This window comes from Malassezia globosa (genome assembly GCF_000181695.2).
Source record: "Malassezia globosa CBS 7966 chromosome Unknown mgl_sf_1.1, whole genome shotgun sequence".
NCBI classification, from domain to species: Eukaryota; Fungi; Basidiomycota; class Malasseziomycetes; order Malasseziales; family Malasseziaceae; genus Malassezia; species Malassezia globosa.
The window spans coordinates 222171-244987 of NW_001849874.1; the positions used below are offsets into that span (position 1 = coordinate 222171).

Below are 22817 nucleotides of genomic sequence, written 5' to 3' on the forward strand. Positions count from 1 at the left end.
TTTCATTTTGGCTTTGTGTTGAGAAGCATGTCTTTTTCCCCTGTGCCTCATGCTTCCTCTCAGCCACGAAAGTCGAAAGGGGTGTGTGAATTAGCCGAAGTCGTCCAATTTCATTGTCAGCTTCAGCAGCACCGCATCCTATGTCAGCCAGTTGAGCGCGTATTCCGGATTTGTGCGCGTCGCCCGACTGTGGAAGTCACGCACCTAGTTGAATATACGCCCACAGGTGTGCCTTATTTGCGACCAGAAGTTGCGTGAGTATATACTTCTATGTACGTATGTGCTTACGACGATATCATTGCAGTTCTGCGCTTTCATCAGGATGATGGTGTACAAGGTAGGATTTTGTTCTACCCTGCATCCCCTGCCCTGTTCCGATATATACCAACAAACATGTACAGCAATGAAATCTAACTAGGCGACCTTGTTGCCAAGTGTGCGCACAATCATGCTTTGTACAGTGCAAGCATGTATGCATGAGTCAGTGTCATCGAACTTGCTCGGTGACGCCCTATCTAAGGAGTCAACCTTGTGCTTCCTACCCAAGGTTTTGACGGGACAAGTTGGGCTAAATCAAGTTACATTAGGAACGAAAGTCACGTCTTACTAACCGCCTTTTCGCTCTTGATCGATTTGCGCGGCTGATGGGCGTGGCACAAACTTTTCCATTTTTGTTAAGAGTGTTTTCATATCATCACGTAGCGCTAAAGCAGAATGTCCGTCGGACAACGTGCCGAACAGATCGTCCCATTCATGCCATAGCATTTCGATGCGCTTGTAAATCGCATGGCTTTGATCCGTCGTGTTGGAGTGTGTGGTCCGGTCATGCAGGGTAGATGTTTCCGTTTCTCCTTCAAGTGCTTTCAGCAGCACCTGGATCATGCCATAGTACGCACGAGTCACGGTGTGAAGGCAGACCTGATCAGAAGTCATAGCATGTGCTAGACCAAGCTGAAACTCTTCAAAGAGCCGATGCAGCTTCAGGAGTGCATGCTGATCCATACCATACTGATCACAACGACCTGCCTCAGACAGGCAGATGGCGTAGTATTCCAATGACGGAATTGCTGGATGAGCAGAGTCCGTCACAGGGGTGGTCGTGTCAGGTAGGGCAAGCAGATCGGATGCCCATGCAAGCGCCGCATCAAAATAGCCGCAAACAAAGTAAGCACGCACGACAAGCACTGTCAATGTCGGACGCGGCAGGCGTCCGAGTTGACATTGGTCGTGAATCACGCGCTGTGCCATCGAGGCCATCCCATGGGAAAGTAGCGCGCAAAGATATGGCTCAATCTGAGCGCACGGCAATGCATGACCGAATGCAAGCCAGTCTTGATACATGCGCATAGCAAATGAAAGACTGCTAGGCCGTGAATACGCACGTAGAAAAAGCCAGGAGAACATCGTTGGTATGGAGCAAGGAAGTGCGTCTGGATAGGCGTCGCGTATTTGCTCATATAGCCACCGGCTCATTCTGAACTGACGACTTTGGATATGCATGCGAAGAAGAAGACGCAGATGGTCGATGCGGATGACGCCCACATCATCTCGAGCAAGCATCTGAGTGGTAAAGTGGGCCAGGTAGGCATGCCATTCGATGTGGTGAAGCTTCGCTTGATACTCTTTCAGCCATGCAGATCCTACTTCGGAGGTTCTTGAACTGGTTGGAACAAGCATGCATTGAAGAGCACGTATGAGTTCGCCATACATTTGCTCGTCGGCACGCAATCCAGCCTGCAAAAGCCTATCAAGCACATAAACAGCCAGAGTCATTGCGGCTTGTCGCGATATGTTTGAGCGAACCATCCATGTCAAGGCAGAAATGATAGCGGCATATGCGTCAAAAGGCAGAGGCGCAAGACTTGAATGGCATGTCGAGGACGAAAGAAGGAGGTCGATGGCGGGGCGCGGATCACCAAGTTTCGACAAGACTACCACCGCACGTTCATGCATGTATTGAGGTCTATGCGCGCAAGCGTCACGAAGAATACCGTCAATGTCATTTGCACCCTGCATAGACACTGTTATTTGTGGCGGCAGTTTGGGCGAGGTTGGCGCGTTCAAGCATGTTTTTGTGAGGGATGGGCCTGCACATGAAAGCCAGCGCTGCACAAGGGTATGTTTGATGGGCCAATTGCGCAAAAAAGCGAGCCGGAGAGCCTCGATGCCGAGTGCCAAAGCAGTCTGTTTGGTGGGATCGTCTGGCGCAGTCTTTGAGAACCATGTAAGAGATTCATCTAACACAGCGGCTAGAGGTTGTCCAGCTGAGATTGGATCCACGGGCGTGTCTGAGCGAGTCACATATGTATTTAAAATGGGTAGAAGTGCGCCCAACGCGTGCATCCGAGCCAGTCGGAATACGAGTCGACCAGCCAAGTCGCCGTCGAGTGTGTGAGCATTGCCGGCCACATGGACAAGCGTCGCTACCTGCTCATAGCACTGGCGCGGGCATTCATCAATGGAGAATGTGGTATCAATGCGTTCAGCTCGCTTGAGCAGAAGATAGACAAAGCGTTGCCGCATTAAAGGGGGTATCGTGCGGTTGGGATATGTGTCCTGATGATACACGTATAATTCGTATAGATGGTTGCACACAATATCAAGGCGCTCATATAAACCATGACTGGGTATAGGACTGGGACCTTCCGCCACCAGTGTCCACAAAGAGAGCCATAATGGATAGGGCAGTGTTAAGTGATCAGCGCGTAAAAGCTCTAAACAAGTGGGTATGTCGTGCCGCTCCAATGCTTCAGTGAATGCAAGCGTCGATGAAGGTAAGAATGCACCTGCATTTATCTGTGGCGGCTGGAATGGTTGCCAGTACCGCGTAAAAGTCACAGGACGCGCGTCGCGTGCGCCTGCGTCGTGCGTCAGCCAGCGAAGGTGAGGTGGCGTCCACAGCGACAATGGTGACCCAAGCACACTTGAATGCACTTGCCGTGCGCACACCCAAGCATTTGGACTGACGCATGACACAGACGGTAGCGCTAGGATAGCACGCCACCTAGCACGCGGTCGTGCCATGCATCAAGATGAACAAGGGGATCCTCGAAGACTAGAAGAAAATCAGTTGCTACTGTGACTGATGTCGAGTCCAACAACCGCGTCAGCCTATTTGCATACCTAGCGCTTGCGGGCGCCAAAAAAATCCACAGTCAACACGAGGATCGAACGCGTGTCTGAAAAAAAGATCGCAGAATAATCACATCAAATAAAAACAGGCAGGCCTCTTCAAGCGCACTGTCACTGGCGGATTCAGCCAGACGCGCGCCCACCGAAGCAACACGCTGTGAAGTACACGAAAATTTCTTATTCATTCATACACGTCAGGCCGCTTCTACGACGACCATGAGTCATTTGTCGCGTGTGCGTGCGCGACGAACGCCTTCATTCGGTGGCTCCCAAGCGCTGTCAGGCATAAGCTACTCGAACGCACGTGTACCTGCACCAGCGATTGAATTGTCAGACGATCAACGCCAAGAGATCCGTGAAGCGTTTGACTTGTTTGATACCGATAAAGACGGCGCCATCGACTACCACGAACTCAAAGTAGCAATGCGAGCACTTGGATTTGACATGAAGAAGGCAGAAGTACTGGATATTCTGCGCGAAAATGATCCAAAGGGCTCTGGACTTATGGACTGGCCAGCATTTAATCGCATTAGTACGTGATGAACGCATCCACGCGTGTGCGCATGCGTGTATTCGTGGGGTTATATGCCTATATTGACGAATTACTGTAGTGACAGAGCGGATAGCCGCGCGGGATCCTCGCGAAGAGATACTTCGCGCATTTGCACTATTTGACGAAGATAATACGGGCAAGATTTCCCTGCGCAACTTGAAGCGTGTCGCGAAGGAACTGGGTGAAGACTTGGACGACGAGGAGCTGTACGTTGTATTTAGATGCACTCACACACTCAGGCAAGCTATGATTGATGAGTTTGACCTAGATCAGGATGGTGAAATAAGTGAGCAAGAGTTCCTTCAGATCATGATGGATGAGCCATAGTGTCGTCGGCTTGCTGGCTGGCTCTCGTGACGATTAGTGGATGGATTTCTTTAGGAACGTCCATCCGTGCATAGGCCAGGGCTCGTAGAGTACGCACCTCCACTATAACAATCCCCCCGCCACCCACATGTGCTCGCGCGACTGTCTTGACCACAGTTGAGCATGACGGCCGGTCGGAACCAGTACTATGAGTTCTACCGCCAAAGCAGGTATGCGTGGGCTGCATCATGGTACAAACTCACAAATAGTATTGGAATACAGCTCACAGATGCACTTGATGAGCTAATCCAGTCAGGCCACATAAACCCAATTTTGGCGATGAAGGTGCTTGAGCAGTTCGATAAGTCCATCTCGGAAACACTGGCAAACAATGTGAAATCGAAGGGCAACGTAAAGGTACGCATATACAGGAAAATCTCAACATGAAAATATGTTGTTTTTTGATTACGGTATTCCTAACACTTATTGAAAGGGGCACCTTCACAACTATCGCCTGTGTGACGAGGTGTGGACTTTTATCATCAAGAATGCCGCTTTCAAGCTCGACAATGGCGAAATGTTATCAGTCGATAAAGCCAAAATTGTCGCTTGCAAGCTCGGTGAAAATAACAGTCGCTAATGAAGTATCATACTGCGGGGTTTATTTTTTTGGTTTAGACACGTTATACTATCTTCGTCAAAGCATTTTTTTCTTTCTATTGCAGCGTGATGTATTGGTACACATGCTGTGCCGTTCGTGTACGTATAATGTGAATACGAACAACAAGGACAAGGAGGGGGATGTAAAGAAACAGAAAAATAGAATAAAAAACAACCGTCGCCACGACAAAAGCAAAAAAAAAATCACTTGGAAATATATTTCTCTCCTTTACACCCAAATAAATAAAGAGACTGCATGCGTGCGCTATCATCAAGAATTGAGGCCCAGAGACATCTCACCCGCTGTGCATGAGTTAGTATCGCCGGCTGAAAAGGAGGGAGCGATGGGGTCACAGAGAATCAATACTCACATAAAGGCACTTGCTTGGTCAAAGATGGATTCTCCAGATCCAGTAAAGTGGTATTTTGATCCTTGGCAGTAGATTCTGAGGACCACTGTGGAGAAAGATGATTTTGTAGAGACGATACAGCCGCTGTTGTCGTGACTGCATCAGAAAATGAGGTCGCTACTGCGGTGGAATCCGTGGGTTGAAAGTTTGAATGCATGGGAGATTTGGGCGCGATTATCATGCTAGAAAGTGGTAATGACGGTGTTGGTGCATGTAGCGATGATGTGTCCAATTCATGCTTGGGTACAAACATACTTGATATGTTAGGCGTCGTGTTCGGGATGGGGTGGGGTGTTGAATCGGAGGATGCACGCGCTCGAGAAAAGCTTCTGTGAACAGGAGACGCCGTGGAAGTCGGGGGTAGATGCGAATGTTGCGATGTTCCAGAGTGCGGAATAACAGAAAAGGCTTGGCTGAATGACGTTGTTGGGGCTGTGGGTGTTGTGGGCACAGACGCGCTGATGGGCACGTCCATGGAGACGGCAGCATCAGGAGTTGGGTTAGTGTTTTGATAAGACGAATGAGATACAGAGAGCGGCAAACAAGGGGGCACATGCGGTGACGGCATGCTCGAGTGAGGCGGCGGCGATTGGAACATGATGCGTGTCGTTGGAGACATAAGAGGTCCAGGCGATGCAGGTGCCGAATGCAAGGGGGCAAAAGACTGGAGAGGAGGCATTTTGGGGGGCAGTTTGTTCGCAAACGGTGTGTGGAATCCATCCACAGCAAGCTGGTCATCTGGAAGCGAGGCAAGAACATGGGCCAATCGGCGATCATATTCCGATAGTTCATCGACACGAGTCTCGTCTTGCCCTTTGCTTTTCTTCACGCGTCTATGATTTCGTCGATGCGTGCCTGGGCGACTTCCACCGCCCGCTCCTCGACTTCGAGGAACCATGGCGGGCTCATCGGTCTCTTGATTGATTGACAGAGATGCATTATTGTCACGGCGTCGTCGGCTCGTCAGCGAGCGAGAAAATCTAAGACCACACGCATTGCAGAGCTGAAGTGTTAAAGATGACAGAACAAAGAGCTTAGTACTTACAGTTTTTTGGCCCGATGGTCCTCGACGCCATTCAGGGCTATCGGTTTTCCCGCAGCTTGAACACTTTTTCGATGCATTCACAGCTGACGCAAACTGCAACTTGCTTTGCTGGTCTGGAGCTGCATTGGCTCGTCTCCCGGGCGGCAGAGCTTGCTCGTCAGTGATTTGAAAGCAGGCAAGAAGCACTGAGGCACATGGCACAAGCACACTCGCAACAGTAAATGTGTGATACTGAGTGTGCAGTGCATGCGAAGCGCGGAGTCGTTGCGTGCAAGTGGCGCCGTCAGGAGACGATGCCCCTTCTACGAGCGAGGCGAAGTCGCGAGCATTGTACAAGCCGGGAGGTGGCCAGCTCATGAGGATGGTGCGAGGCGAGTCTGTTGACAAGATTTGGAATACGTTAGAGAGGGGTCCCTTCGGTTGCGGATCACTTGCGGCTGAGAGTGCATCCCATAGACGGTAGACTTCGTCCCGATTGAATGTCCCAGGGTCCAAGCCACAAGCACAGGTAGCATCGTCGACAGCGTGAAAGAAACATAGAGCAAGATCCTCGTTAAGCCAAGATACAATGATGTCGGTAGTATTGTAAGCCGGTGGATTGATTCCACGAAGATACGCATACATCGATGAGAGAGACACAAATCTGCACTGCATCACACTTCCAAAGAGCGTTTGGCTCAGCATGATAGTCCGCAAGTGATCACGCACGCGAGGCTGCTCACTCGGCTGAACAAAATCCATAAGAGATGATTGGTACATTAAATGTCCGATTTTCTTGTATGCACGGGGGTCCAGGTAGACGAACAGGAGTGATGAGTCTTTGCTGTCTTTGTACTTACAAATGGCCCAGTAGCACCGAGTATCTTCAACGCTATTACTTCTCAGAGGTGGTAAATCTACACTCTCACGTCCCTTGTCTTCTTCTTCTGGATCCAGCATGAGCGGAAATGGGCATGGCGACGCATGTCTAAGCCCGTCCGCATGGACCCCCCCCATGTCAGTGCCCATGGCTTGTGAAACCGGCACTTGTGATCCAAAATCCTGCATGGGGTGGGGTTAGGGTTTTTTATCGAGCTGAGTCAACGACGCCCTGCTTTAGCGTCTGCCAGCGATGAGGTAAGCGCCATCGCCAAATAGGCGATGAAAGAGATTGTCGTGCAGGATGGTGCCTTTTCTGTTAGACACAACTCGACCTTGTAGGTTATCTTCACCCATGATACATTTTGGGCGAGCAGATTGCGTGATTTTTTATTTTTTGCATGATCTTTTATAGGAACAAAGTCGAGACATAGTTTCGCGACTTGGGCAGTGGAGGGATGGACCTCGTCCAGCAAAACTTTCCATGACGCTGCAAGTACTCCACATGTCAAGGGGTTGCGAAGTTGGAGGAAGACTGCACTCCATCAACGCATACACTTACATACGTGCATCAGCTACGTGAATGCGGATCCCCATCCACTATGCACCAAGCACCGTGAAACAAGAGGCAGCATCGAATTACCCGGCGCCGCTTGTACGACTAAGTCCGTCTGGCGAGCTTGTGCTTGTAGAGTTACAAGGATCGTTGGAAATGGATGGATGTGATCCACGTGGTGGCGAGACGATCGGGACTATCTCGTTCCCCACAGGGCGCGACGATAAGCCAGTGCTCCAGATCTCTCATCATCGGCTTGAAGGAAGCATAGTGAAACTACGCAGACCATTAGCGGTGCTCGAGAAACAGATGCATCCACGATCGCCATCCACGCGTGGTGCAAACAATCCATCGGCAACGGCCACATGTGAATCGAGTGCATGGCCATCCTCGCCGCCTGTATCGCCACCTGCATCGCCACCAACATCTCTGCCAGCATCACCATCTCTTTCTTCAACTGCGTCGCGAAAGCGTGCAGCCCCAGAACCATGTGTGACACCTCCGCGACGACACCCCCCTACTACTCTGTCTAGTAGTCCAATGCCTGAGTGTACTGCGTCATGGTCTGATGGTTATGCCGACTTCTCATCGCCGAATTCACAAGCGCGTCAAGCAAAACCTTTGAACACCATCACATCTTATACGATTGTGACGCTGGTTCGTCACAAGCTCTTGTTTTCTACACGGCCTGAACCCATTGTGAACTTACCTGCATAGTCCTATATATTTCATCGTTACAAAAGCTCTACGCGATGTTGATGCAAAAGAGTACGAATCGTTCGGTAAGGCAATAGATGGATGGTGCCTTTCATGAGCGGGATGGAGTTGTCGCTAAAGTTTGTCAGTGTGATTCTCGGAAACGAGAGAGAGAGAGAGAGAGAGAGAGAGAAAGAGAAAGAGAACTGCGTGAACATATGCATGTGCAACACGCACCAAAATGTGGCGGACTATTACCTCTGGTTGTGAACACACACACACTTTCTCCTTGTCTCTGTCGTTCTCTCTCCCACCAAAGTGCGAGTACATACTCTGGCATTGACAAAGTGCCGGCATCTTCGCGGCAAAATACAAATACAGGTTCATCAAGCCGGGGCGCCGTGACTATACGTGAAAGTGCCGTTAGTTTCTTCATCTTCGACAAAACGCGCAGATCAACATACTCATACCACCAGTTGTGCCAGCTGACGTAGCACCCGGAGGTGGGTCATCCAAGCCCCGCATCGACTCTGGCAAATATTGAAGAACAACCGCGTGCATATGCTCGGCCATCAAACGATCATACCGTTTCACATACCCGAGCTCGAGGTCTGATAAATATGCTTGTTCCACGTTACTGGTCGCGAAATGTGCGGCAAATCTCTCCAGCTAGACTCGGTAAGGCGGGAGGACGGTGCATGTAAACATACCTTTTCGAGGCGCGTACGCAAAAAACTACGAAGAAGCCACTTGGACCGTTCTGCGTCCAGTTGCACGAGATTCAGGCGGAATTGCTCCTCGTCTGGACGTAGAGATATCAGAAATAAGAGAGTCCAAAATTGACTGCTGTTGCTGTAATTGATCCATCACTGTTTCAACAATCTCAACTGGCCAAGGCTGCATCTCTGGTGAACCACGCTCATTCAGCCATGCATGCGCAAGTCGTATAATCGCAGGCCGGTCGTCCGAGGCCGTGACCGTCACCTGCTCATTTGCTGCAGATGCAGGGTCCATTGCCGGTCCAGATGCACCGGCGACTGAGGACTCCTCAGTCTCATCGTCTTCATGCCATACGTATTTGGCATGAGACATGCCGGCTCAGAAGGAAAGATACGCGAGTTTCCCCGTCGCAATGGTGCAAGCTCACTCACGCTGAGAACGAATGCTGTCAAATTCGTGTGCGAAAGAACGTAGATTGCGCGTGAAAGTGGAGGGCATCGGTGGAGGGTCTTCCATTGAGCCGGTGCCCCGTCCTGTGCGACACGGACGGTTTGGCACGGTGAGTGGAGCGAAATACGACTAGTACTTGGGCCACTCGAATTTCCAATGTCCGCATCTGCATCTGCATCTGCATCTGCAACCCCTGCCCTCGACAATCATTTGAGAATGACGGACATTGTCCCAAACCGCAGGCTCGAAGATATTTATTCTGAGCAGACATTTTCCAAAGAGGAAGTGCGCTGGAATGGACTAGCAGCGCATTTTGAACGAGTGTTTCACCGAAAACCCGAGTTTATTGCCCGTGCACCTGGGCGTCTGAACATGATCGGCGAGTATGTGAGGCATGTGTGTGTGCCGCTGCTAACAGTTGCACGAACAGGCACATTGACTACATCGGGTATGATGTGTTCCCCATGGCGATCGAAAAAGACATCTTGATGGCAACAGCCTTCACTCCTGAGAACACAGACCATTTACGCTGCGAGTTGCACAATGTCGTTATGCACTTTGCACACACGACCTTTCAATGTGACTTGATGCAGCCCGAGACGATTGAACTTACGCATATAGGCATGACGCGCTGGTCAAACTACTTCAAAGCGGCATTGCGCGGATTGCAGTCTGTCTTGCCCGCCGACGTATTGAGAAGCGCTCGGGGCACCATTCACATCCTTGTTGATGGTAGTGTGCCAGCAGAAAGCAGCCTGAGCTCCAGTGCAGCTATGACGACAGCTAGCATGATTGCTGTTCTGACTGCATTGCGCGCTACACACTGTATGACACGCCAAGCTATAGCTGACTTGGCCTGTCGCAGTGAACGCTTGGTAGGCGTGAACTCGGGTGGGATGGACCAGGCTGTTTCTATGTTTGGGCAGCGGGACCATGCAATCTACGTGTCATTCGTTCCGAGCCTACGAACGACGCCGATCATGTTGCCGATCCAGAATGAGTACCTGTTTCTTGTCACCAACACCATGATGGCGTCTGACAAAAAGGTACACGCTCCTGTGCAATACAATCTGCGTGTCGTTGAAACGCGAATCGCAGCGTGTGCACTGAAGCGGGTTTTGGGCACCAAAGCGGACATGCCCTTCCAGTTCCCTCAGACACTTCGCGCTGTCTCAGACACATACTGGTTGAGCCGCCCAGGTGCCTTGGACAAGATGATGGAAGAATATGACGATGTGAAGATGGCGTTCCAGGATCTTGGTAAGGAGGCTGCGCAGCTGCAGGCGATGCTCAATATTGTGGAAGCAAGCCTTCCTAGGTGCGGTCTTTCACGTACTGAAGTCGAAGAGCTGGTCGGTCTCCACGGTCAAGACTTTGATCAGACGTTCCTCAGCGACTTCCCCATTCATGCGAATCAGTTTTTCCTCCATGCACGTGCATTCCATGTGTACTCAGAAGCGCTGCGTGTTCTGCAATTCCGCTCTGTCCTCGAACGTACACGCGCTCGAACTGAACAAGGTGCACCCGTTGATTTGCACCGCGTAGCGCATCATCTAGGCTCGTTGATGAATGCCAGTCATGAGAGCCTGCGAAATGACTATGACTGCAGTTCGTCCGAGTTGGACTTGATCGTTTGCATCGCCAGGAAGCAGGGTGCTTTGGGATCTCGCCTGACTGGTGCTGGATGGGGTGGCTGCGCTGTACACTTGATCCACCGTGATTCCATGCATGCAATCATGCACTCGCTGAAGGAATTGTATTATTCCATCAAGTTTGGCTACCTGAAAGAGTCTCAGCTGGAAGAAGTCATGTTCCCTACACACCCTGCTGAGGGTGCATGTGTTGTCCACCTATGATGGACTTGCGTACATCCACACTTGAACCGAGATTCGTTTGTATACCACTCATGACCGGTTGCTTGTTTTTCGTCTCCTTTTTTAACGAATTCTTGTGGTGTGTGTGTGTGTGTGTGTTTTGTCCTCCCACAGCCGCCATGTTCTATGGAATAGCACCGATTGCTAAAGTTCTGGCGTAATGCCCCGTAGACCTAGGCGACACCTCACCCTTTAGGACAGACACCAGCTGTTTCCTACGTCAGTTAGCATTTTTCAACGCCGGCGACACCATATTTACAAGTACTACCAACACATGACCAGTCCATTTACAGCTAAAAGAGGGCAGGGAGTTCAACGTCTATCGATAAAGACACACAAGAGATGTGAATCGAGTCTGTCGCGAACCAAGTGGGGAAGGGAAGATCCTTGTTTCAGTTGTGCATGAGCCTGATCGACAAGTGCGAATGCACTCGACTTCATTTCCCAAATCTTTCGCCATCACCGTACCTCATCCGACGTCGCTCGTTGCCATACCCCCCCCCCCCCGAAAAAAAAAAAAGAAAAAGCGCTGAAATAAAAAGACTTCGACTCATCAATCTAATCACAAAAATGTTCACTCTTGTTCTTTGGGTTGAGCATGTCAAGCTCGTACAGAAAATCATTATGAACTCTGATAATGACATTGTCCAACATGAGAAAATGGCCAGGAAACCTCTGTGCTGCCAAGGCCATACAGCAACAGTAGCACCGCTATCCATCAGCTACTGCGCCCAAGAACCCGAACAACATTCGATTCACCTCTTCGTACCAGTACCCACGTACACCGCATGCTGATTGATTGCCAGCATCTTTGAATCAGGCGTCCTACCCTGTGAACGAACGAGCATCACACAGAGATGCATCACCTTTTCTTACACGTCCGTACGTCAGGAATTCAGGAGACATCTCCGTCCTCGTCAATTCAGAGCCATCTAGCCCGAAAAAAAAAAACAAGCTGATCGATGCAGACTAAGTATAGCTCTCTCAATTCTCATAGATTGGTTTCCACAATGGTGCACTGCATCAGGCCCAGTTTGGCTGGCCGCGTTGCAAATAGTGCCTTCATCCGTCGGTAAGCGCGTACTTCTCAGTTCTCCAGGGCATACGTTCTTAGTTTCATGTGGGCTCTTGCGTTAGCGTGTTTGACTTTTCTGTGCACCGGACGAACGACTCGTCGAGTCCTGCGACTCGGTTTCTGAACCATGCACCTTTGTGTCCGATGTCCCGCTCTCAGTTCGGGGAGGCGGCGCTTTGGCTGCAGCCTGCTCAGCGGCAGCGAGCCGCGCTCGCGCTATTTGGTACTCGGCTTCGACGCGATCGAGCTGCTTCTTAATTTCGAGGCCACCAGCAACGGCGCCCAAAAGCGTCTCCCATTTTTCTACATTGGTGGCGGTAGGAAATACGAGTCTTGCTCCGACCGGTGGATGAAGCTCAGATAGCGCCTGCATGACACGTGTATATTGGTTGGGACGGAACGTCAGCATACGCGTAGACCGAAGATAGGCTCCATGATGTGCAGCGTTCTCAGACTTGGTCGAGGAGCCACTAGTCGCGGATGCCACAGGTGGCAGTGCAGAAGGTGTGCCGATCAAATTGGGGTATGGCGTGCGAAGCACATGCGGACCCGTCGTCGAGAAGCGCGTGATGAAATGCTGTGCATCGAAAAGTTGCTGTTTTGCATCACTCTTGGACTTTGCTGGTGGAGACGGCACATCGGTTCGGCGTCGCTTGTGTTTTTTATCATCGAAAGGTTGGTCCACATGGTGACTCGATCCTGGCCATACAAGACCAGCACCCACAGCAGCAACCGTTGCAGCGGAGTATGACGGAACACCATCGAAACCGCCGAGCAAGCGGAGAAGATCAGCCCGTTCCCGAGCAAACTTTGTCTCATTTTGTTCAAGACGCCGTGCTTCCACATAGAGCGCCTCCTCCTCGGCCAGCTGCTCGGGTGTGCGAGAAAACAATTTCTGTACAGCATTCTTCCGCTCCATTTCCTGCTGCCGGTCATAGGCGAATGTCTGCAGCTGTGTGTGTCTCGTCTCGACATTCTCATTACTGATTCGTTCTCGCAACAGTCGACGACAGATTGTATAGTAACGGGCCTTTAAATCCTCAATGGTACGATGCGATCCGGGCCATTCGTATCGATCAGCAATGACAATGAAGCGCAAGTCGTACATTTCGCACATATCAATCAAATAGTCCGTCTCATCTCTTGTCCAGTCACTGTCGGTCAGGTATTGGGTATACTCTTCTGTGGTATAATGGAACACTTGAGAACTCGTATTGAATGGGGCCCAAGCTTCATCGAGGGCGACTTCATCGCCCATCTCCTTGTCGTCGTCATCAGCACCACTCTGTTTCGATAAAGACGATGTCGATGATAAGACAGGTTTCCAGTGATGAAGCACCAGACCCCGTCGTGTCGGCAAGCCCTGTCCTAGCAGAGCTTCTGACGCTGCAGAATCCGTGTCGGTTGGCGTGTCCTCGCGTGCAGGATTCCGGAACGGAGTCCATGCCCACCTGCGAACAACGCCTGAGTTGGCCTTTCGCTGGAACTTGGGCTGGAATGTCGGTTGTGTACCTCCGCTGGAAGCCAATCCATCTGGCCCTCCTGTAGCACTAGACATGACGAGGCTGGGTGCATTGGGACCTAGCAGGGCATATAGTTCACGCGACATGCCTTCAGGCCTCTGCTTCTGTCTTGTATCCCCAGGAAGTGTCGGTGGCGCTCGCGCAGGTGCGCGATGTTGTCCACTCTCGGCTGTGGTAGCACGATTCGGCAGCGACAAAATGTCGCGTACGTCGCTGGAGCTCATCTATACGCACGGAGTCACGGCTTCACGCGAGCTAAACAGCTGATGGAGATAATCTCTCGCAAGTGCACACGACAATCTGAATGCACAACGCACGGTCGCACGCCCGACAACAACAACAGCAACGATAGGTGCCAATAGAGGATGGAGGATGAGCGCGTTACGTCGGTATGGTCACGTGATGTATGCGAGAGGTTGCATCCTTAGCGTAAGTGCTTGTCGCGTAGCAGGCAGCAGGAAGTGCAGGGCGAACGCCACACGTGCTACTTCAGCGCTTGAGCCACACAACGTAACGAGAGTGTCATGAGCAGGGCTTGGACGCCCCAGAGCTTCTTCGCGGGATTTCCTGAGCCTGAAGGCCTTCACGAAAGGACACGGCAAGTGGAAGCCTTTCTTCATAGGCATGGAGCGAATGGACGCAAGGTCGTGCTGGTGACGAGCGGCGGAACAACAGTACCATTGGAAAAAAATGTCGTACGGTTTCTCGACAATTTTTCGGCAGGAACACGCGGTGCAGCATCAGCAGAATACTTTCTCAAGCATGGGTATGCGGTCATTTTCATGTCGCGGCAACACAGTCAATTTCCCTTTACGCGATCGTACAGTCACACGACGAACCCACTCTTTGACTTGCTGGAAGAGCCAGGAGCGAATGGTGGCTCCGTGCGCGTATGTGAGGACCAGGTTGGCCGACTTCTTCCCATTTTGCACGCGTATCATGATGCCAAAAAGCACGGACTTCTGTTGACTGTACCGTTTGTGACTGTGATTGAGTACTTGTTTTTGTTGCGGAATATTAGTCTGGCCATGGCTTCAATAGGCCGCCAAGCGATGCTGTATCTTGCAGCAGCTGTCAGCGATTTTTTTATGCCAGAAGACCGTATTTCTGAGCACAAAATCCAGTCATCTGACCATGCATTAACGATCGAGTTGGAGCAGGTGCCCAAGGTGCTGGGTGTCCTCGTACAAGAGTGGCTTCCTGAAGCTTATATTGTGAGTTTCAAGCTAGAAACAGATGATAACTTGCTCGTTCCCAAATCAGAGCGCTCGTTGCGGAATTATGGGCATCAGCTCGTTATTGGCAACCATCTACACAGGCGCAAGTGGGAAGTGGTCCTTGTTGAACAGACTGCACGTATGAGAACCAAGACAACTGATACGACGCAGCCCTTTGAGCACACATGGATCCGCCTGCCACCAGGAAGCGAGCGGGAAATTGAACAGGATATTGTGCTGGCACTTGCACAACGACATATTGGATGGATTGGCATAGCCTGATATACATAGCATTAGGTATGAGCCATGCCTATTTATGTGAGATGGTCGTGTAAGATAGACGATGATAAGCAATCATGTCATGAATACAAGACAGGAAAGGAAAATGGAACGGATGCGAGTGACACTGAGAAAGGAAAGAGAAAAGAAAAAGGGCAGGGATGGGATGTGTGAGTGAGCGACGCAAGAAACATGACAACAGAAGTGACAGGGCCAAACATACTGAAACATGGGCTCCCAAGAGCCAAATGTTCCACCTATGTCATGGATTCCTCTTTCTTTGGGGGATTGAATACACGGTCAACATTATCGCTGGCAATATGTCAATGCATTGGAAAAAGAAAAAAGAAGAAGAAGAAAAAAAAACGTACCCGTAAGAATGCCGTAGCAAAGTATCAAGTGTATCGCGACAGTCTTTCAAAAGCTCAGACTCTTCATCTTGTAGTTTCTGGACAAGCTGAAGCCACTCATCGCGTCTCTGCATATTGTACCTGAGCTTAGCCTTTGCCACAAGGTACGGCTTTGGCGGTGTGTGGCGCGCAGAAGACGCTAGTGGCTCTGCACCGTCTGTTTCAGAGTCAGACGGCGCAAGTACTAAGCCTTCGTTGTGTAGAAAAGCCATTACTTTCTCGAAGTCACTCGTCTCCTGTGCAGGCAACACGAAGCGGCCATTCTCCGCGGCACGCTGAGCGAGTAGCACATACGATGTCTCTAGCTCATTCGCACGACGCTCATTCTCGACGATGTCAAGCATATCTTCATGCATTCCATCACGAGATTCATCGGCATCGCTCATGATGGAAGCGGGATTCATACCGGCGCGTGGTTGTCCGGCTGGGGGCATGTTGTGCTGCACGCGCATATGTTTCGCGAGCGCGTCAGATCGAGTGAAGGACTTGTCACACTCGGGCCGTGGACACGTAAAAGGCTTTTCACCCGTATGACTGCGCAAGTGGCTCAGTAAAGCAAAACGAGATGTCTGGCTCTTGCCTTTTCGAGGACAGCCTGTCCACTCACACGCATAGCGCGATTTGTGGATTCCAATATGAACTGTTGATGTAAGTCACACGATCAGAAAAAGACTGCACCGGCCCATGACGACCCAGATGGAGAAAAAAAAGACATGAACACGTACATGAATGAAGATGTGCAATGAATGGCTGAAGATCATTGAATGTCTCGCCACAGTCCTCCCACATACATCGGACTTCAGGCGCAGGCTCCGGTGAGCCAGCTGGTGAGCGTGCCGACGGCTTTTCGTCTGCCTCATCCTCGATTTCCGGCTCCGACTCCGACGTCGAGATATCATCCAATGGAATTTGCTTCGACGGCGCCGAAAGCGGCGGCGTCATTGTGCTTGCTGCAGCATCATCGTCCATAGACTTCGACATCTCCTCTAGTCACCTCGCAAGACACAAAGCTCGCAAGCGGGAAAGAAGGCTGATCAAAGCTGATCCGCGCGTGCGTGGCTCGCTGTGCGCAGTGCAATTAAGACCGCGGCGATCTTGTTGAAGGACGCGCTGCAGCTATTGCCAATTGTTGGGGTCTCTGACGCTGTGCCTCGGTCTGTCTGCTCTGCGTGCCATCCTAGTGCCTCCACTACGTACGCTGCCAACTGGCCCAGTTTTCCTTCGCCTGTGCTTGACGCGAGAGGGATCGGCGCAGAGCATGACGTAAGCACCATAGCCTGGCGTGAATGAGCCAGTGTTGCTCTCACTTCGTGTGCAAGTCGGTCGCGACGGCCCATTCCACCCACTCGCCTTGCCATTGAGCAAAGCGGGGCTTGCTGTGTCAGAAGACGTCCAAACGCGCGATACAGAGTTTTACATCTGCGCGATGCTTCCTCGGGGAAATCCACTACGCTTGCGGTCCATTGCTCTATTCAAGGAAGTATGTATTGAAATGATTAACGACGTCAGCTTCATCGTCTTGGACGCGATTATCCCGATCCCAACTACCATTTCATCCCAAAGTTGCGCTCCGCTTTCCGGAAGAATGCGAACCTCACTGACCCGGAACAGATCCAAAAGCTCCATGGACTGGCTGAATTTGTAAAGAAAGGTACGTGCCTATCCTGGGATCAATGATAGGAATATGATGCTCATGCGCATTCTCCAGAGACAGAAAGTATGTATCCTACTACACGCAGCAAGTGCTCCGAGTCTTACACACAACCCACAGCCTTGTACATGCTGAAGAAATACCGCGCACTACGCCGTCGGTAAGTTTGTTTATCCGTATGTGCATGGTCTAATGACATCTATGCAGCTACGTGCAAGACTAGGTAGGTCAAGGCCATCTCAGAGATGCACAAAGGCACTTTTCATACAAATGCGAAAGATCGGCATTCTCTACAGCTTGGGGTAAAACTGAACCACCTGGCCGCCGTCAAGGGGAATCGCAGCACCCGTTACATGACTACCAGCCCGGCTCACGAGGAAGAGCAACAGTCCGCCGATGTCCTCCGGCGTACCAAGTCGGCCTGTTGGCTGTGCATCCTCCAACACTTGCTTATATTCGCCCAAACTCCAGGCCGTCATGCGACTGGGAAATACCCCAGGACACACCGCATTCACCAGGATGTTTTTCTCCGCAAGGTCGACAGCCATGGTGCGAGTGAGATGAACAGACGCTGCTTTCGACGGCTGGTAGCTGTAGGTTCCTGTGCCAGGAGCAGCGAGAGGTCCTCCAGCTTGGGGCATGAAAGCAGCAACGGACGCCACATTAATGACAGAGGCATGGTGCGTGTTGGTTTTGTTTTTCTCGAGCAGGGGGATTAACGCCACGGTCAAGTAAAACTGGCTCTTTACATTCAAGTGAAACACTTTGTCCCAACCCTTGTCTTCTGGAAAGTCATCGCGCGGTCCTCCCCATGTAAGGCCCGAGTTGTTCACGAGAATGTCGAGCTCTGACTCGCGCTTCATCAGCTCGGATGCAAGGGCATCACACCCAGCCTTCGAGGCCAAGTCAGCCTGGATGGGAATGCATGCTGTACCAGGTGGCCAGGTGCCTTGGCTGGGCGCAACTTGGTTCATTTGTTGCGCGGCCTCCTTGAGCTCGTTCATTTTGCGCGATGCTATGTAAACTTTTTGCCGGCGTCAGCGACACAGTCACCACCATCGACCACTTCTTACCTCGCGCACCATTCTGTACTAGGGTAGATGCCATCACTTGACAGTCAGCATTGATTCCATATGTGCATGCATGTATGTGTTTCACAAGTTTATAACATACTTTTGCCTAAACCAGAGGCGCCGCCAGTCACTAGCGCAATCTGTAATTGCCCATAAGTATTTCGAGTCCCATTGACGAACCTTGCCGCTTGTATCAAATAGATTGCACATGCGCAAATCAGGCATAACGTCAGGAGCCGCGTCTTTCGGCATGGTTTTCAAAGCCAAGATGACCACGAGCGATGGAAGGAAAACGTCTACCCCGATAAGGTTGTGGGCGCGTGCGACGACGTCCAAAATGGGGCCTGACTCACCTCCGCAACCCACCCCACTTGATTCTGACGTGGAGAAAACAAACCAGTCTGTGTGCATAGGTGACAATTGATTCGCTCGATTCACTCGCTTGACACATGGGAATATCGTCTGAAGGCTTTGGGATTAAGCGATCAGATATTCTTACTCCAATGAATCACGGCATTCCCGACTACTATGCGGTACGTGTTGATGTGCATATTTATATATTCTCTTTCTCTCTCAAAATTGCTTGGCAAGCGTGCTGACAAGCTGTGTGTGTATACGCATGTCTAGATCCTCCATGTAGACGCGAAAGCAACGCAAGAGGACATCAAAAAAGCGTACCAGCGCGAGTCGCTGAAATGCCATCCCGACAGGTTTCCACATGCGAGTGATGAAGAAAAGCGACACTATACGCAAACATTTCAGAGTGTCGCAGACGCTTGTACGTACAAAATGAATGAAGACCAACGCGAAAGATTACATTCTCTCCGACACGAAACGGCGTGCCGAGTACGATGCAACACGTTTATCGTCTTCGTCGAGCGCGCATGCTGATTTTTCCTTCGAGCATACGCCGCAGCCTAATGCACAGACACAGTTTGCCAATGTATGGGCAGACTTGTTGCGTCCCGAGATCGAGCGACAACGTATGTGTTATTCTGCATGACCATGCGATCGACCATGTACTAACGAAGCACTAGTGCCTGTATGGCGAACAACTGGCACAGTGTCGGGAGCGGCACTTGGGTACATTATCGGAAACATACCAGGCGCGATTGGGGGAGCAGTGGTGGGCCATAGCTTGGGTGCTGTCCGTGATGCAAAAGGCCGCGCAGTGAGTGAGGTCTTTCTTTCTTTGCCTCTGAGTGCACGCGCCAATGTACTGCGGGCGCTCGCATCCAAGGTTCTAGAATCGCTGTAGCTATACATACATATGCACTCGCTTCTATACGCTCGTGCTGGATGGGTCCCACATTCAGGCTAGAGGATCAGCCGGACTCGTGCCGATGCCCGGTAGGGGTATGTGCCAGAAATGTGGCCACACAACGTTGTGCTCAAGCCACGAGCGGAGACGAGCCAAAAACAGCTCCTCGATCTTTGGCACGTCCTGCAGCTTGCTTTTCGAGCCCAGAATCGTCGACAGATGGGCGTCTAGCACAAAATTCGGATGCAAACACACTCGTGCCTGGACCGGCGTAGGTTCAGGGAGCGTTCCGATCTCGAGCACGAGCGTGCCGGCGAACCGCTCAACACGCATGCACAAATTCGCTGCAAGAGAGCCAAAGCGCCACTGCGGAAAGTGAAGCCACATGCGCGTATCAATGCCGAGTGTAAGTGCATCCATGTACTCAAAGTCAATTTCCACAAGTGTGCTTTTTGCATGCAGTGCGGGACGCACACGAGCGTGTGAGAATGTCGGATAGCGGCATCCCATGTCGATGTCAGTCACGACCAGCCTATCGAGAAAATGCTTCGTCGCGCGTCCCTGCATAGCTTCGTTCAGCACACGTTCCAAGGCTAGCTTCGCGGCGGTCTTTTCTGCATTGGCCGTGGACGGGAGGGCTGGTTCATCCATGTCCTCGTTCCTCCCAGCGCACATGCCTGCATTGAGGATGCTCATGCGGTAGCTCATGAGGAGCTGCGCTACAAGGACGTTGAGCCAGTCGAGAGACTCGGGCGCGTGCTCAGATGGATCGTACCGCACTTGTGAAAGTAGATCCTGCACACATGCCTGGACGCCTTGCTCATACGGCACACGCGCATAGGGAGGCACATGACTGCGCATGTCCATGGATGTGCGTACAGCATGCACGCGCTGGAGCAGGTCTGCTTGCTGCTGAGCACGAGTGCCCGGTGACGATGTCATGAAGAAGTACCGAAACAAACCCAGAAACAACATAAGAAGCACGGCTTGCCCGGCCATAAAGCCTTGGATGAACGACAGCGACGGAACGATCCATGTCCAAGCTTCTGCAGTAGAAGTTCCTACCTCTTCGTCCATGTATGCGTGTGTCTTGCTAGCGCCTGACTTGAGCGCCTGGCCCCCTCTTTCTAACGAACTTGATGGCAAATCAAATGAATGGATGGGCCCTTCTGCCCAAATCGCGCGTCCCTGCATGGGGGCATGTGTGCGGGTGGAGATGTCGTAACATGTGGAGAATACTCTCGTCTATAGACGCGCGTAGCGAAGCAGGAAGGAACGCGACCAGACTTCCTTGGGACCACAGCTGGCGCCCAAGACTCGTCCTCGCCCCCTTCTCTTCGGCACACCGCCTACAGACCAGCGCAGCCTCATCCCGGCTTTCTCGTGACTCATATTCCGCATCACGAGTCACGAGAATTGGCATGCACGGATGGAATCGCGGAACAAAGGCCACGCACATGGCCATGTGCTAGATGAAACACCAGATGCACGGACAGATCCCCGATTAGCTGTGATCCACGATCAACAAGGCAATGCGGAAGAGAGCCACATAATCACGGCTTCCGAGTCCCCCGGCTCCAAGCATGCTTCAACCAAGCTGCCGGACCCATGGGCACTACGAGACTCGCCGACGCCGTTGTCGCCAGAGGCGCCGGCAGCTCCTGCGGCGGAGCAGCCGTCACTCCGCGTACCTGTGGGATTTCGTGGGCCGCAGCCCCACGAGGATGATGCGCAAGATACAGCACCTGCGCCCACGTGGATACCATATGCTTCTAGCGTTGGCGCCCTTGGCACTGTACCGAATGTACCGATGAACAAAAATGGATGGCGATATGTAGCGGCTGGTCCAGCTGCACATCGCCTCCCACGCACTGTCTACCGAGCAATAGACATGGCACCTGCGTGTGTGCACTGGTCATGGCAGGACCGCAGTGCGTTTACACGCATTAGTCACGACGCATCGATCGTCGGCACGGACAAAGGATACCGCAGTGCACGTACGAATGTCGGCGTGCGGCACGGCGCGTGGTACGTCGAAGTCGAGGTGCTCTCTCCGGATGCATCAAGTGAGCCTGCGACTCCTATGCGAGATGGTGCGCATGTCCGTGTAGGCTGGGCACGTCGTGAGGCGTCGCTCAATGCACCTGTTGGCTGCGACGCGTACAGCTACGGTTTTCGCGATCAAAATGGCGCTTGTGTGACACAGTCACGCCTTGTTTCATTCGGACGTGCATTCGGCCCAGGGGATGTGGTCGGCATGTACATTCGCTTGCCCGACAGAGATGCGCCGTTGCCTCGTGGAACGGAGCATGGTATAGCACAGAAACGCATTCCCATCCGCTACAAAGGTCAGTTGTATTTTGAGAGCCTGGAATATGCACCGACACGTGAAATGGAAGCTCTGATGGACGAGCAGCGGCGCACGGGTGCCGTATGGACAAGTGAGCCGCGTGCACGAGCTGGTGTCACCACTACGGTCGGAGCAGGCGGACCCACGGGTGCCGGACCAAGTTCGGCAGGTCCCTCAGCACGAGGAGGAGCTGCGGCACAAGCAGGCAGTCCAGGTTCGGCTGCTGCGGCGATTCCACGGCTCGAAGATAGCTGCATTGGGTTTGTCGTCAATGGCGAACCACAGGGAATTGCGTTCGTCGATATGTATGATTTCCGGCCCCCCGCATCCCGTGCACATAACAAGAAACGTAAAGAGAACCAAGGGATCACGCCCAACACAAGTGCAAGCACCGTCATCAAAAGCCGACAAAATACTATGGACGATGGCATGCTTGGCTACTATTGCATGGCATCCATGTACGGTGGTGCTCGGGTCCGCCTCATTACGTCGAATTTCAAGTTCCCGCCGCCAGCTGATCTAGAGGATTCATTATGGCGTGCGGGCGCAGCGCCCAATATTCGACACCACCGACAGCATGCAGCACCAGCATGGCGCCCACTAGCAGAAAGATACGCTGAAGCATGGACGGAGGCGATGTTCCTCGATGAGCAAGAGGATCAACGTGTAGCATCGACTGATGGGACATAGTTGACTTGCGCCGGACATAGATGACAAA

The 22817-nt window shown here is 51.8% G+C and overlaps 15 protein-coding genes across 15 annotated transcripts; 8 read left to right on the top strand and 7 right to left on the bottom strand.

Moving 5' to 3' along the window:
- Positions 1-606: 606 nt before the first annotated feature.
- On the bottom strand, positions 607-2523 carry MGL_0105 (uncharacterized protein; the record flags this gene model as incomplete). Its single annotated transcript, XM_001732278.1, has 1 exon — positions 607-2523. The coding sequence occupies one exon, from the start codon at positions 2521-2523 to the stop codon at positions 607-609; it is 1917 nt and encodes a 638-aa protein (XP_001732330.1).
- An 825-nt stretch (positions 2524-3348) lies between these two features.
- MGL_0106 (uncharacterized protein) lies at positions 3349-4012 on the top strand (the record flags this gene model as incomplete). The annotated part of the gene is made up of 2 exons (XM_001732279.1): positions 3349-3664; positions 3744-4012. The coding sequence occupies 2 exons, from the start codon at positions 3349-3351 to the stop codon at positions 4010-4012; spliced, it is 585 nt and encodes a 194-aa protein (XP_001732331.1).
- Positions 4013-4174: 162 nt separating this feature from the next.
- On the top strand, positions 4175-4631 carry MGL_0107 (uncharacterized protein; the record flags this gene model as incomplete). The annotated part of the gene is made up of 3 exons (XM_001732280.1): positions 4175-4221; positions 4261-4408; positions 4485-4631. 3 exons carry the CDS (start codon positions 4175-4177, stop codon positions 4629-4631), a joined length of 342 nt encoding a protein of 113 aa, XP_001732332.1.
- Positions 4632-5011: 380 nt separating this feature from the next.
- Positions 5012-7114, bottom strand: MGL_0108 (uncharacterized protein; the record flags this gene model as incomplete). Its single annotated transcript, XM_001732281.1, has 1 exon — positions 5012-7114. The coding sequence occupies one exon, from the start codon at positions 7112-7114 to the stop codon at positions 5012-5014; it is 2103 nt and encodes a 700-aa protein (XP_001732333.1).
- Positions 7115-7547: 433 nt separating this feature from the next.
- On the top strand, positions 7548-8237 carry MGL_0109 (uncharacterized protein; the record flags this gene model as incomplete). Its single annotated transcript, XM_001732282.1, has 1 exon — positions 7548-8237. One exon carries the CDS (start codon positions 7548-7550, stop codon positions 8235-8237), a length of 690 nt encoding a protein of 229 aa, XP_001732334.1.
- A 714-nt stretch (positions 8238-8951) lies between these two features.
- MGL_0110 (uncharacterized protein) lies at positions 8952-9308 on the bottom strand (the record flags this gene model as incomplete). Its single annotated transcript, XM_001732283.1, has 1 exon — positions 8952-9308. The coding sequence occupies one exon, from the start codon at positions 9306-9308 to the stop codon at positions 8952-8954; it is 357 nt and encodes a 118-aa protein (XP_001732335.1).
- Positions 9309-9850: 542 nt separating this feature from the next.
- MGL_0111 (uncharacterized protein) lies at positions 9851-11242 on the top strand (the record flags this gene model as incomplete). The annotated part of the gene is made up of 1 exon (XM_001732284.1): positions 9851-11242. The coding sequence occupies one exon, from the start codon at positions 9851-9853 to the stop codon at positions 11240-11242; it is 1392 nt and encodes a 463-aa protein (XP_001732336.1).
- Positions 11243-12393: 1151 nt separating this feature from the next.
- Positions 12394-14082, bottom strand: MGL_0112 (uncharacterized protein; the record flags this gene model as incomplete). The annotated part of the gene is made up of 1 exon (XM_001732285.1): positions 12394-14082. The coding sequence occupies one exon, from the start codon at positions 14080-14082 to the stop codon at positions 12394-12396; it is 1689 nt and encodes a 562-aa protein (XP_001732337.1).
- Positions 14083-14382: 300 nt separating this feature from the next.
- Positions 14383-15357, top strand: MGL_0113 (uncharacterized protein; the record flags this gene model as incomplete). Its single annotated transcript, XM_001732286.1, has 1 exon — positions 14383-15357. The coding sequence occupies one exon, from the start codon at positions 14383-14385 to the stop codon at positions 15355-15357; it is 975 nt and encodes a 324-aa protein (XP_001732338.1).
- A 254-nt stretch (positions 15358-15611) lies between these two features.
- MGL_0114 (uncharacterized protein) lies at positions 15612-16745 on the bottom strand (the record flags this gene model as incomplete). Its single annotated transcript, XM_001732287.1, has 3 exons — positions 15612-15666; positions 15726-16404; positions 16490-16745. 3 exons carry the CDS (start codon positions 16743-16745, stop codon positions 15612-15614), a joined length of 990 nt encoding a protein of 329 aa, XP_001732339.1.
- Positions 16746-17190: 445 nt separating this feature from the next.
- MGL_0115 (uncharacterized protein) lies at positions 17191-17638 on the top strand (the record flags this gene model as incomplete). Its single annotated transcript, XM_001732288.1, has 4 exons — positions 17191-17244; positions 17274-17415; positions 17536-17575; positions 17623-17638. 4 exons carry the CDS (start codon positions 17191-17193, stop codon positions 17636-17638), a joined length of 252 nt encoding a protein of 83 aa, XP_001732340.1.
- Positions 17639-17705: 67 nt separating this feature from the next.
- MGL_0116 (uncharacterized protein) lies at positions 17706-18419 on the bottom strand (the record flags this gene model as incomplete). Its single annotated transcript, XM_001732289.1, has 1 exon — positions 17706-18419. One exon carries the CDS (start codon positions 18417-18419, stop codon positions 17706-17708), a length of 714 nt encoding a protein of 237 aa, XP_001732341.1.
- A 518-nt stretch (positions 18420-18937) lies between these two features.
- MGL_0117 (uncharacterized protein) lies at positions 18938-19746 on the top strand (the record flags this gene model as incomplete). Its single annotated transcript, XM_001732290.1, has 4 exons — positions 18938-19021; positions 19116-19266; positions 19301-19471; positions 19526-19746. 4 exons carry the CDS (start codon positions 18938-18940, stop codon positions 19744-19746), a joined length of 627 nt encoding a protein of 208 aa, XP_001732342.1.
- Positions 19747-19800: 54 nt separating this feature from the next.
- On the bottom strand, positions 19801-20748 carry MGL_0118 (uncharacterized protein; the record flags this gene model as incomplete). The annotated part of the gene is made up of 1 exon (XM_001732291.1): positions 19801-20748. One exon carries the CDS (start codon positions 20746-20748, stop codon positions 19801-19803), a length of 948 nt encoding a protein of 315 aa, XP_001732343.1.
- Positions 20749-21178: 430 nt separating this feature from the next.
- MGL_0119 (uncharacterized protein) lies at positions 21179-22789 on the top strand (the record flags this gene model as incomplete). Its single annotated transcript, XM_001732292.1, has 1 exon — positions 21179-22789. The coding sequence occupies one exon, from the start codon at positions 21179-21181 to the stop codon at positions 22787-22789; it is 1611 nt and encodes a 536-aa protein (XP_001732344.1).
- Between the last annotated feature and the right edge of the window lie 28 nt (positions 22790-22817).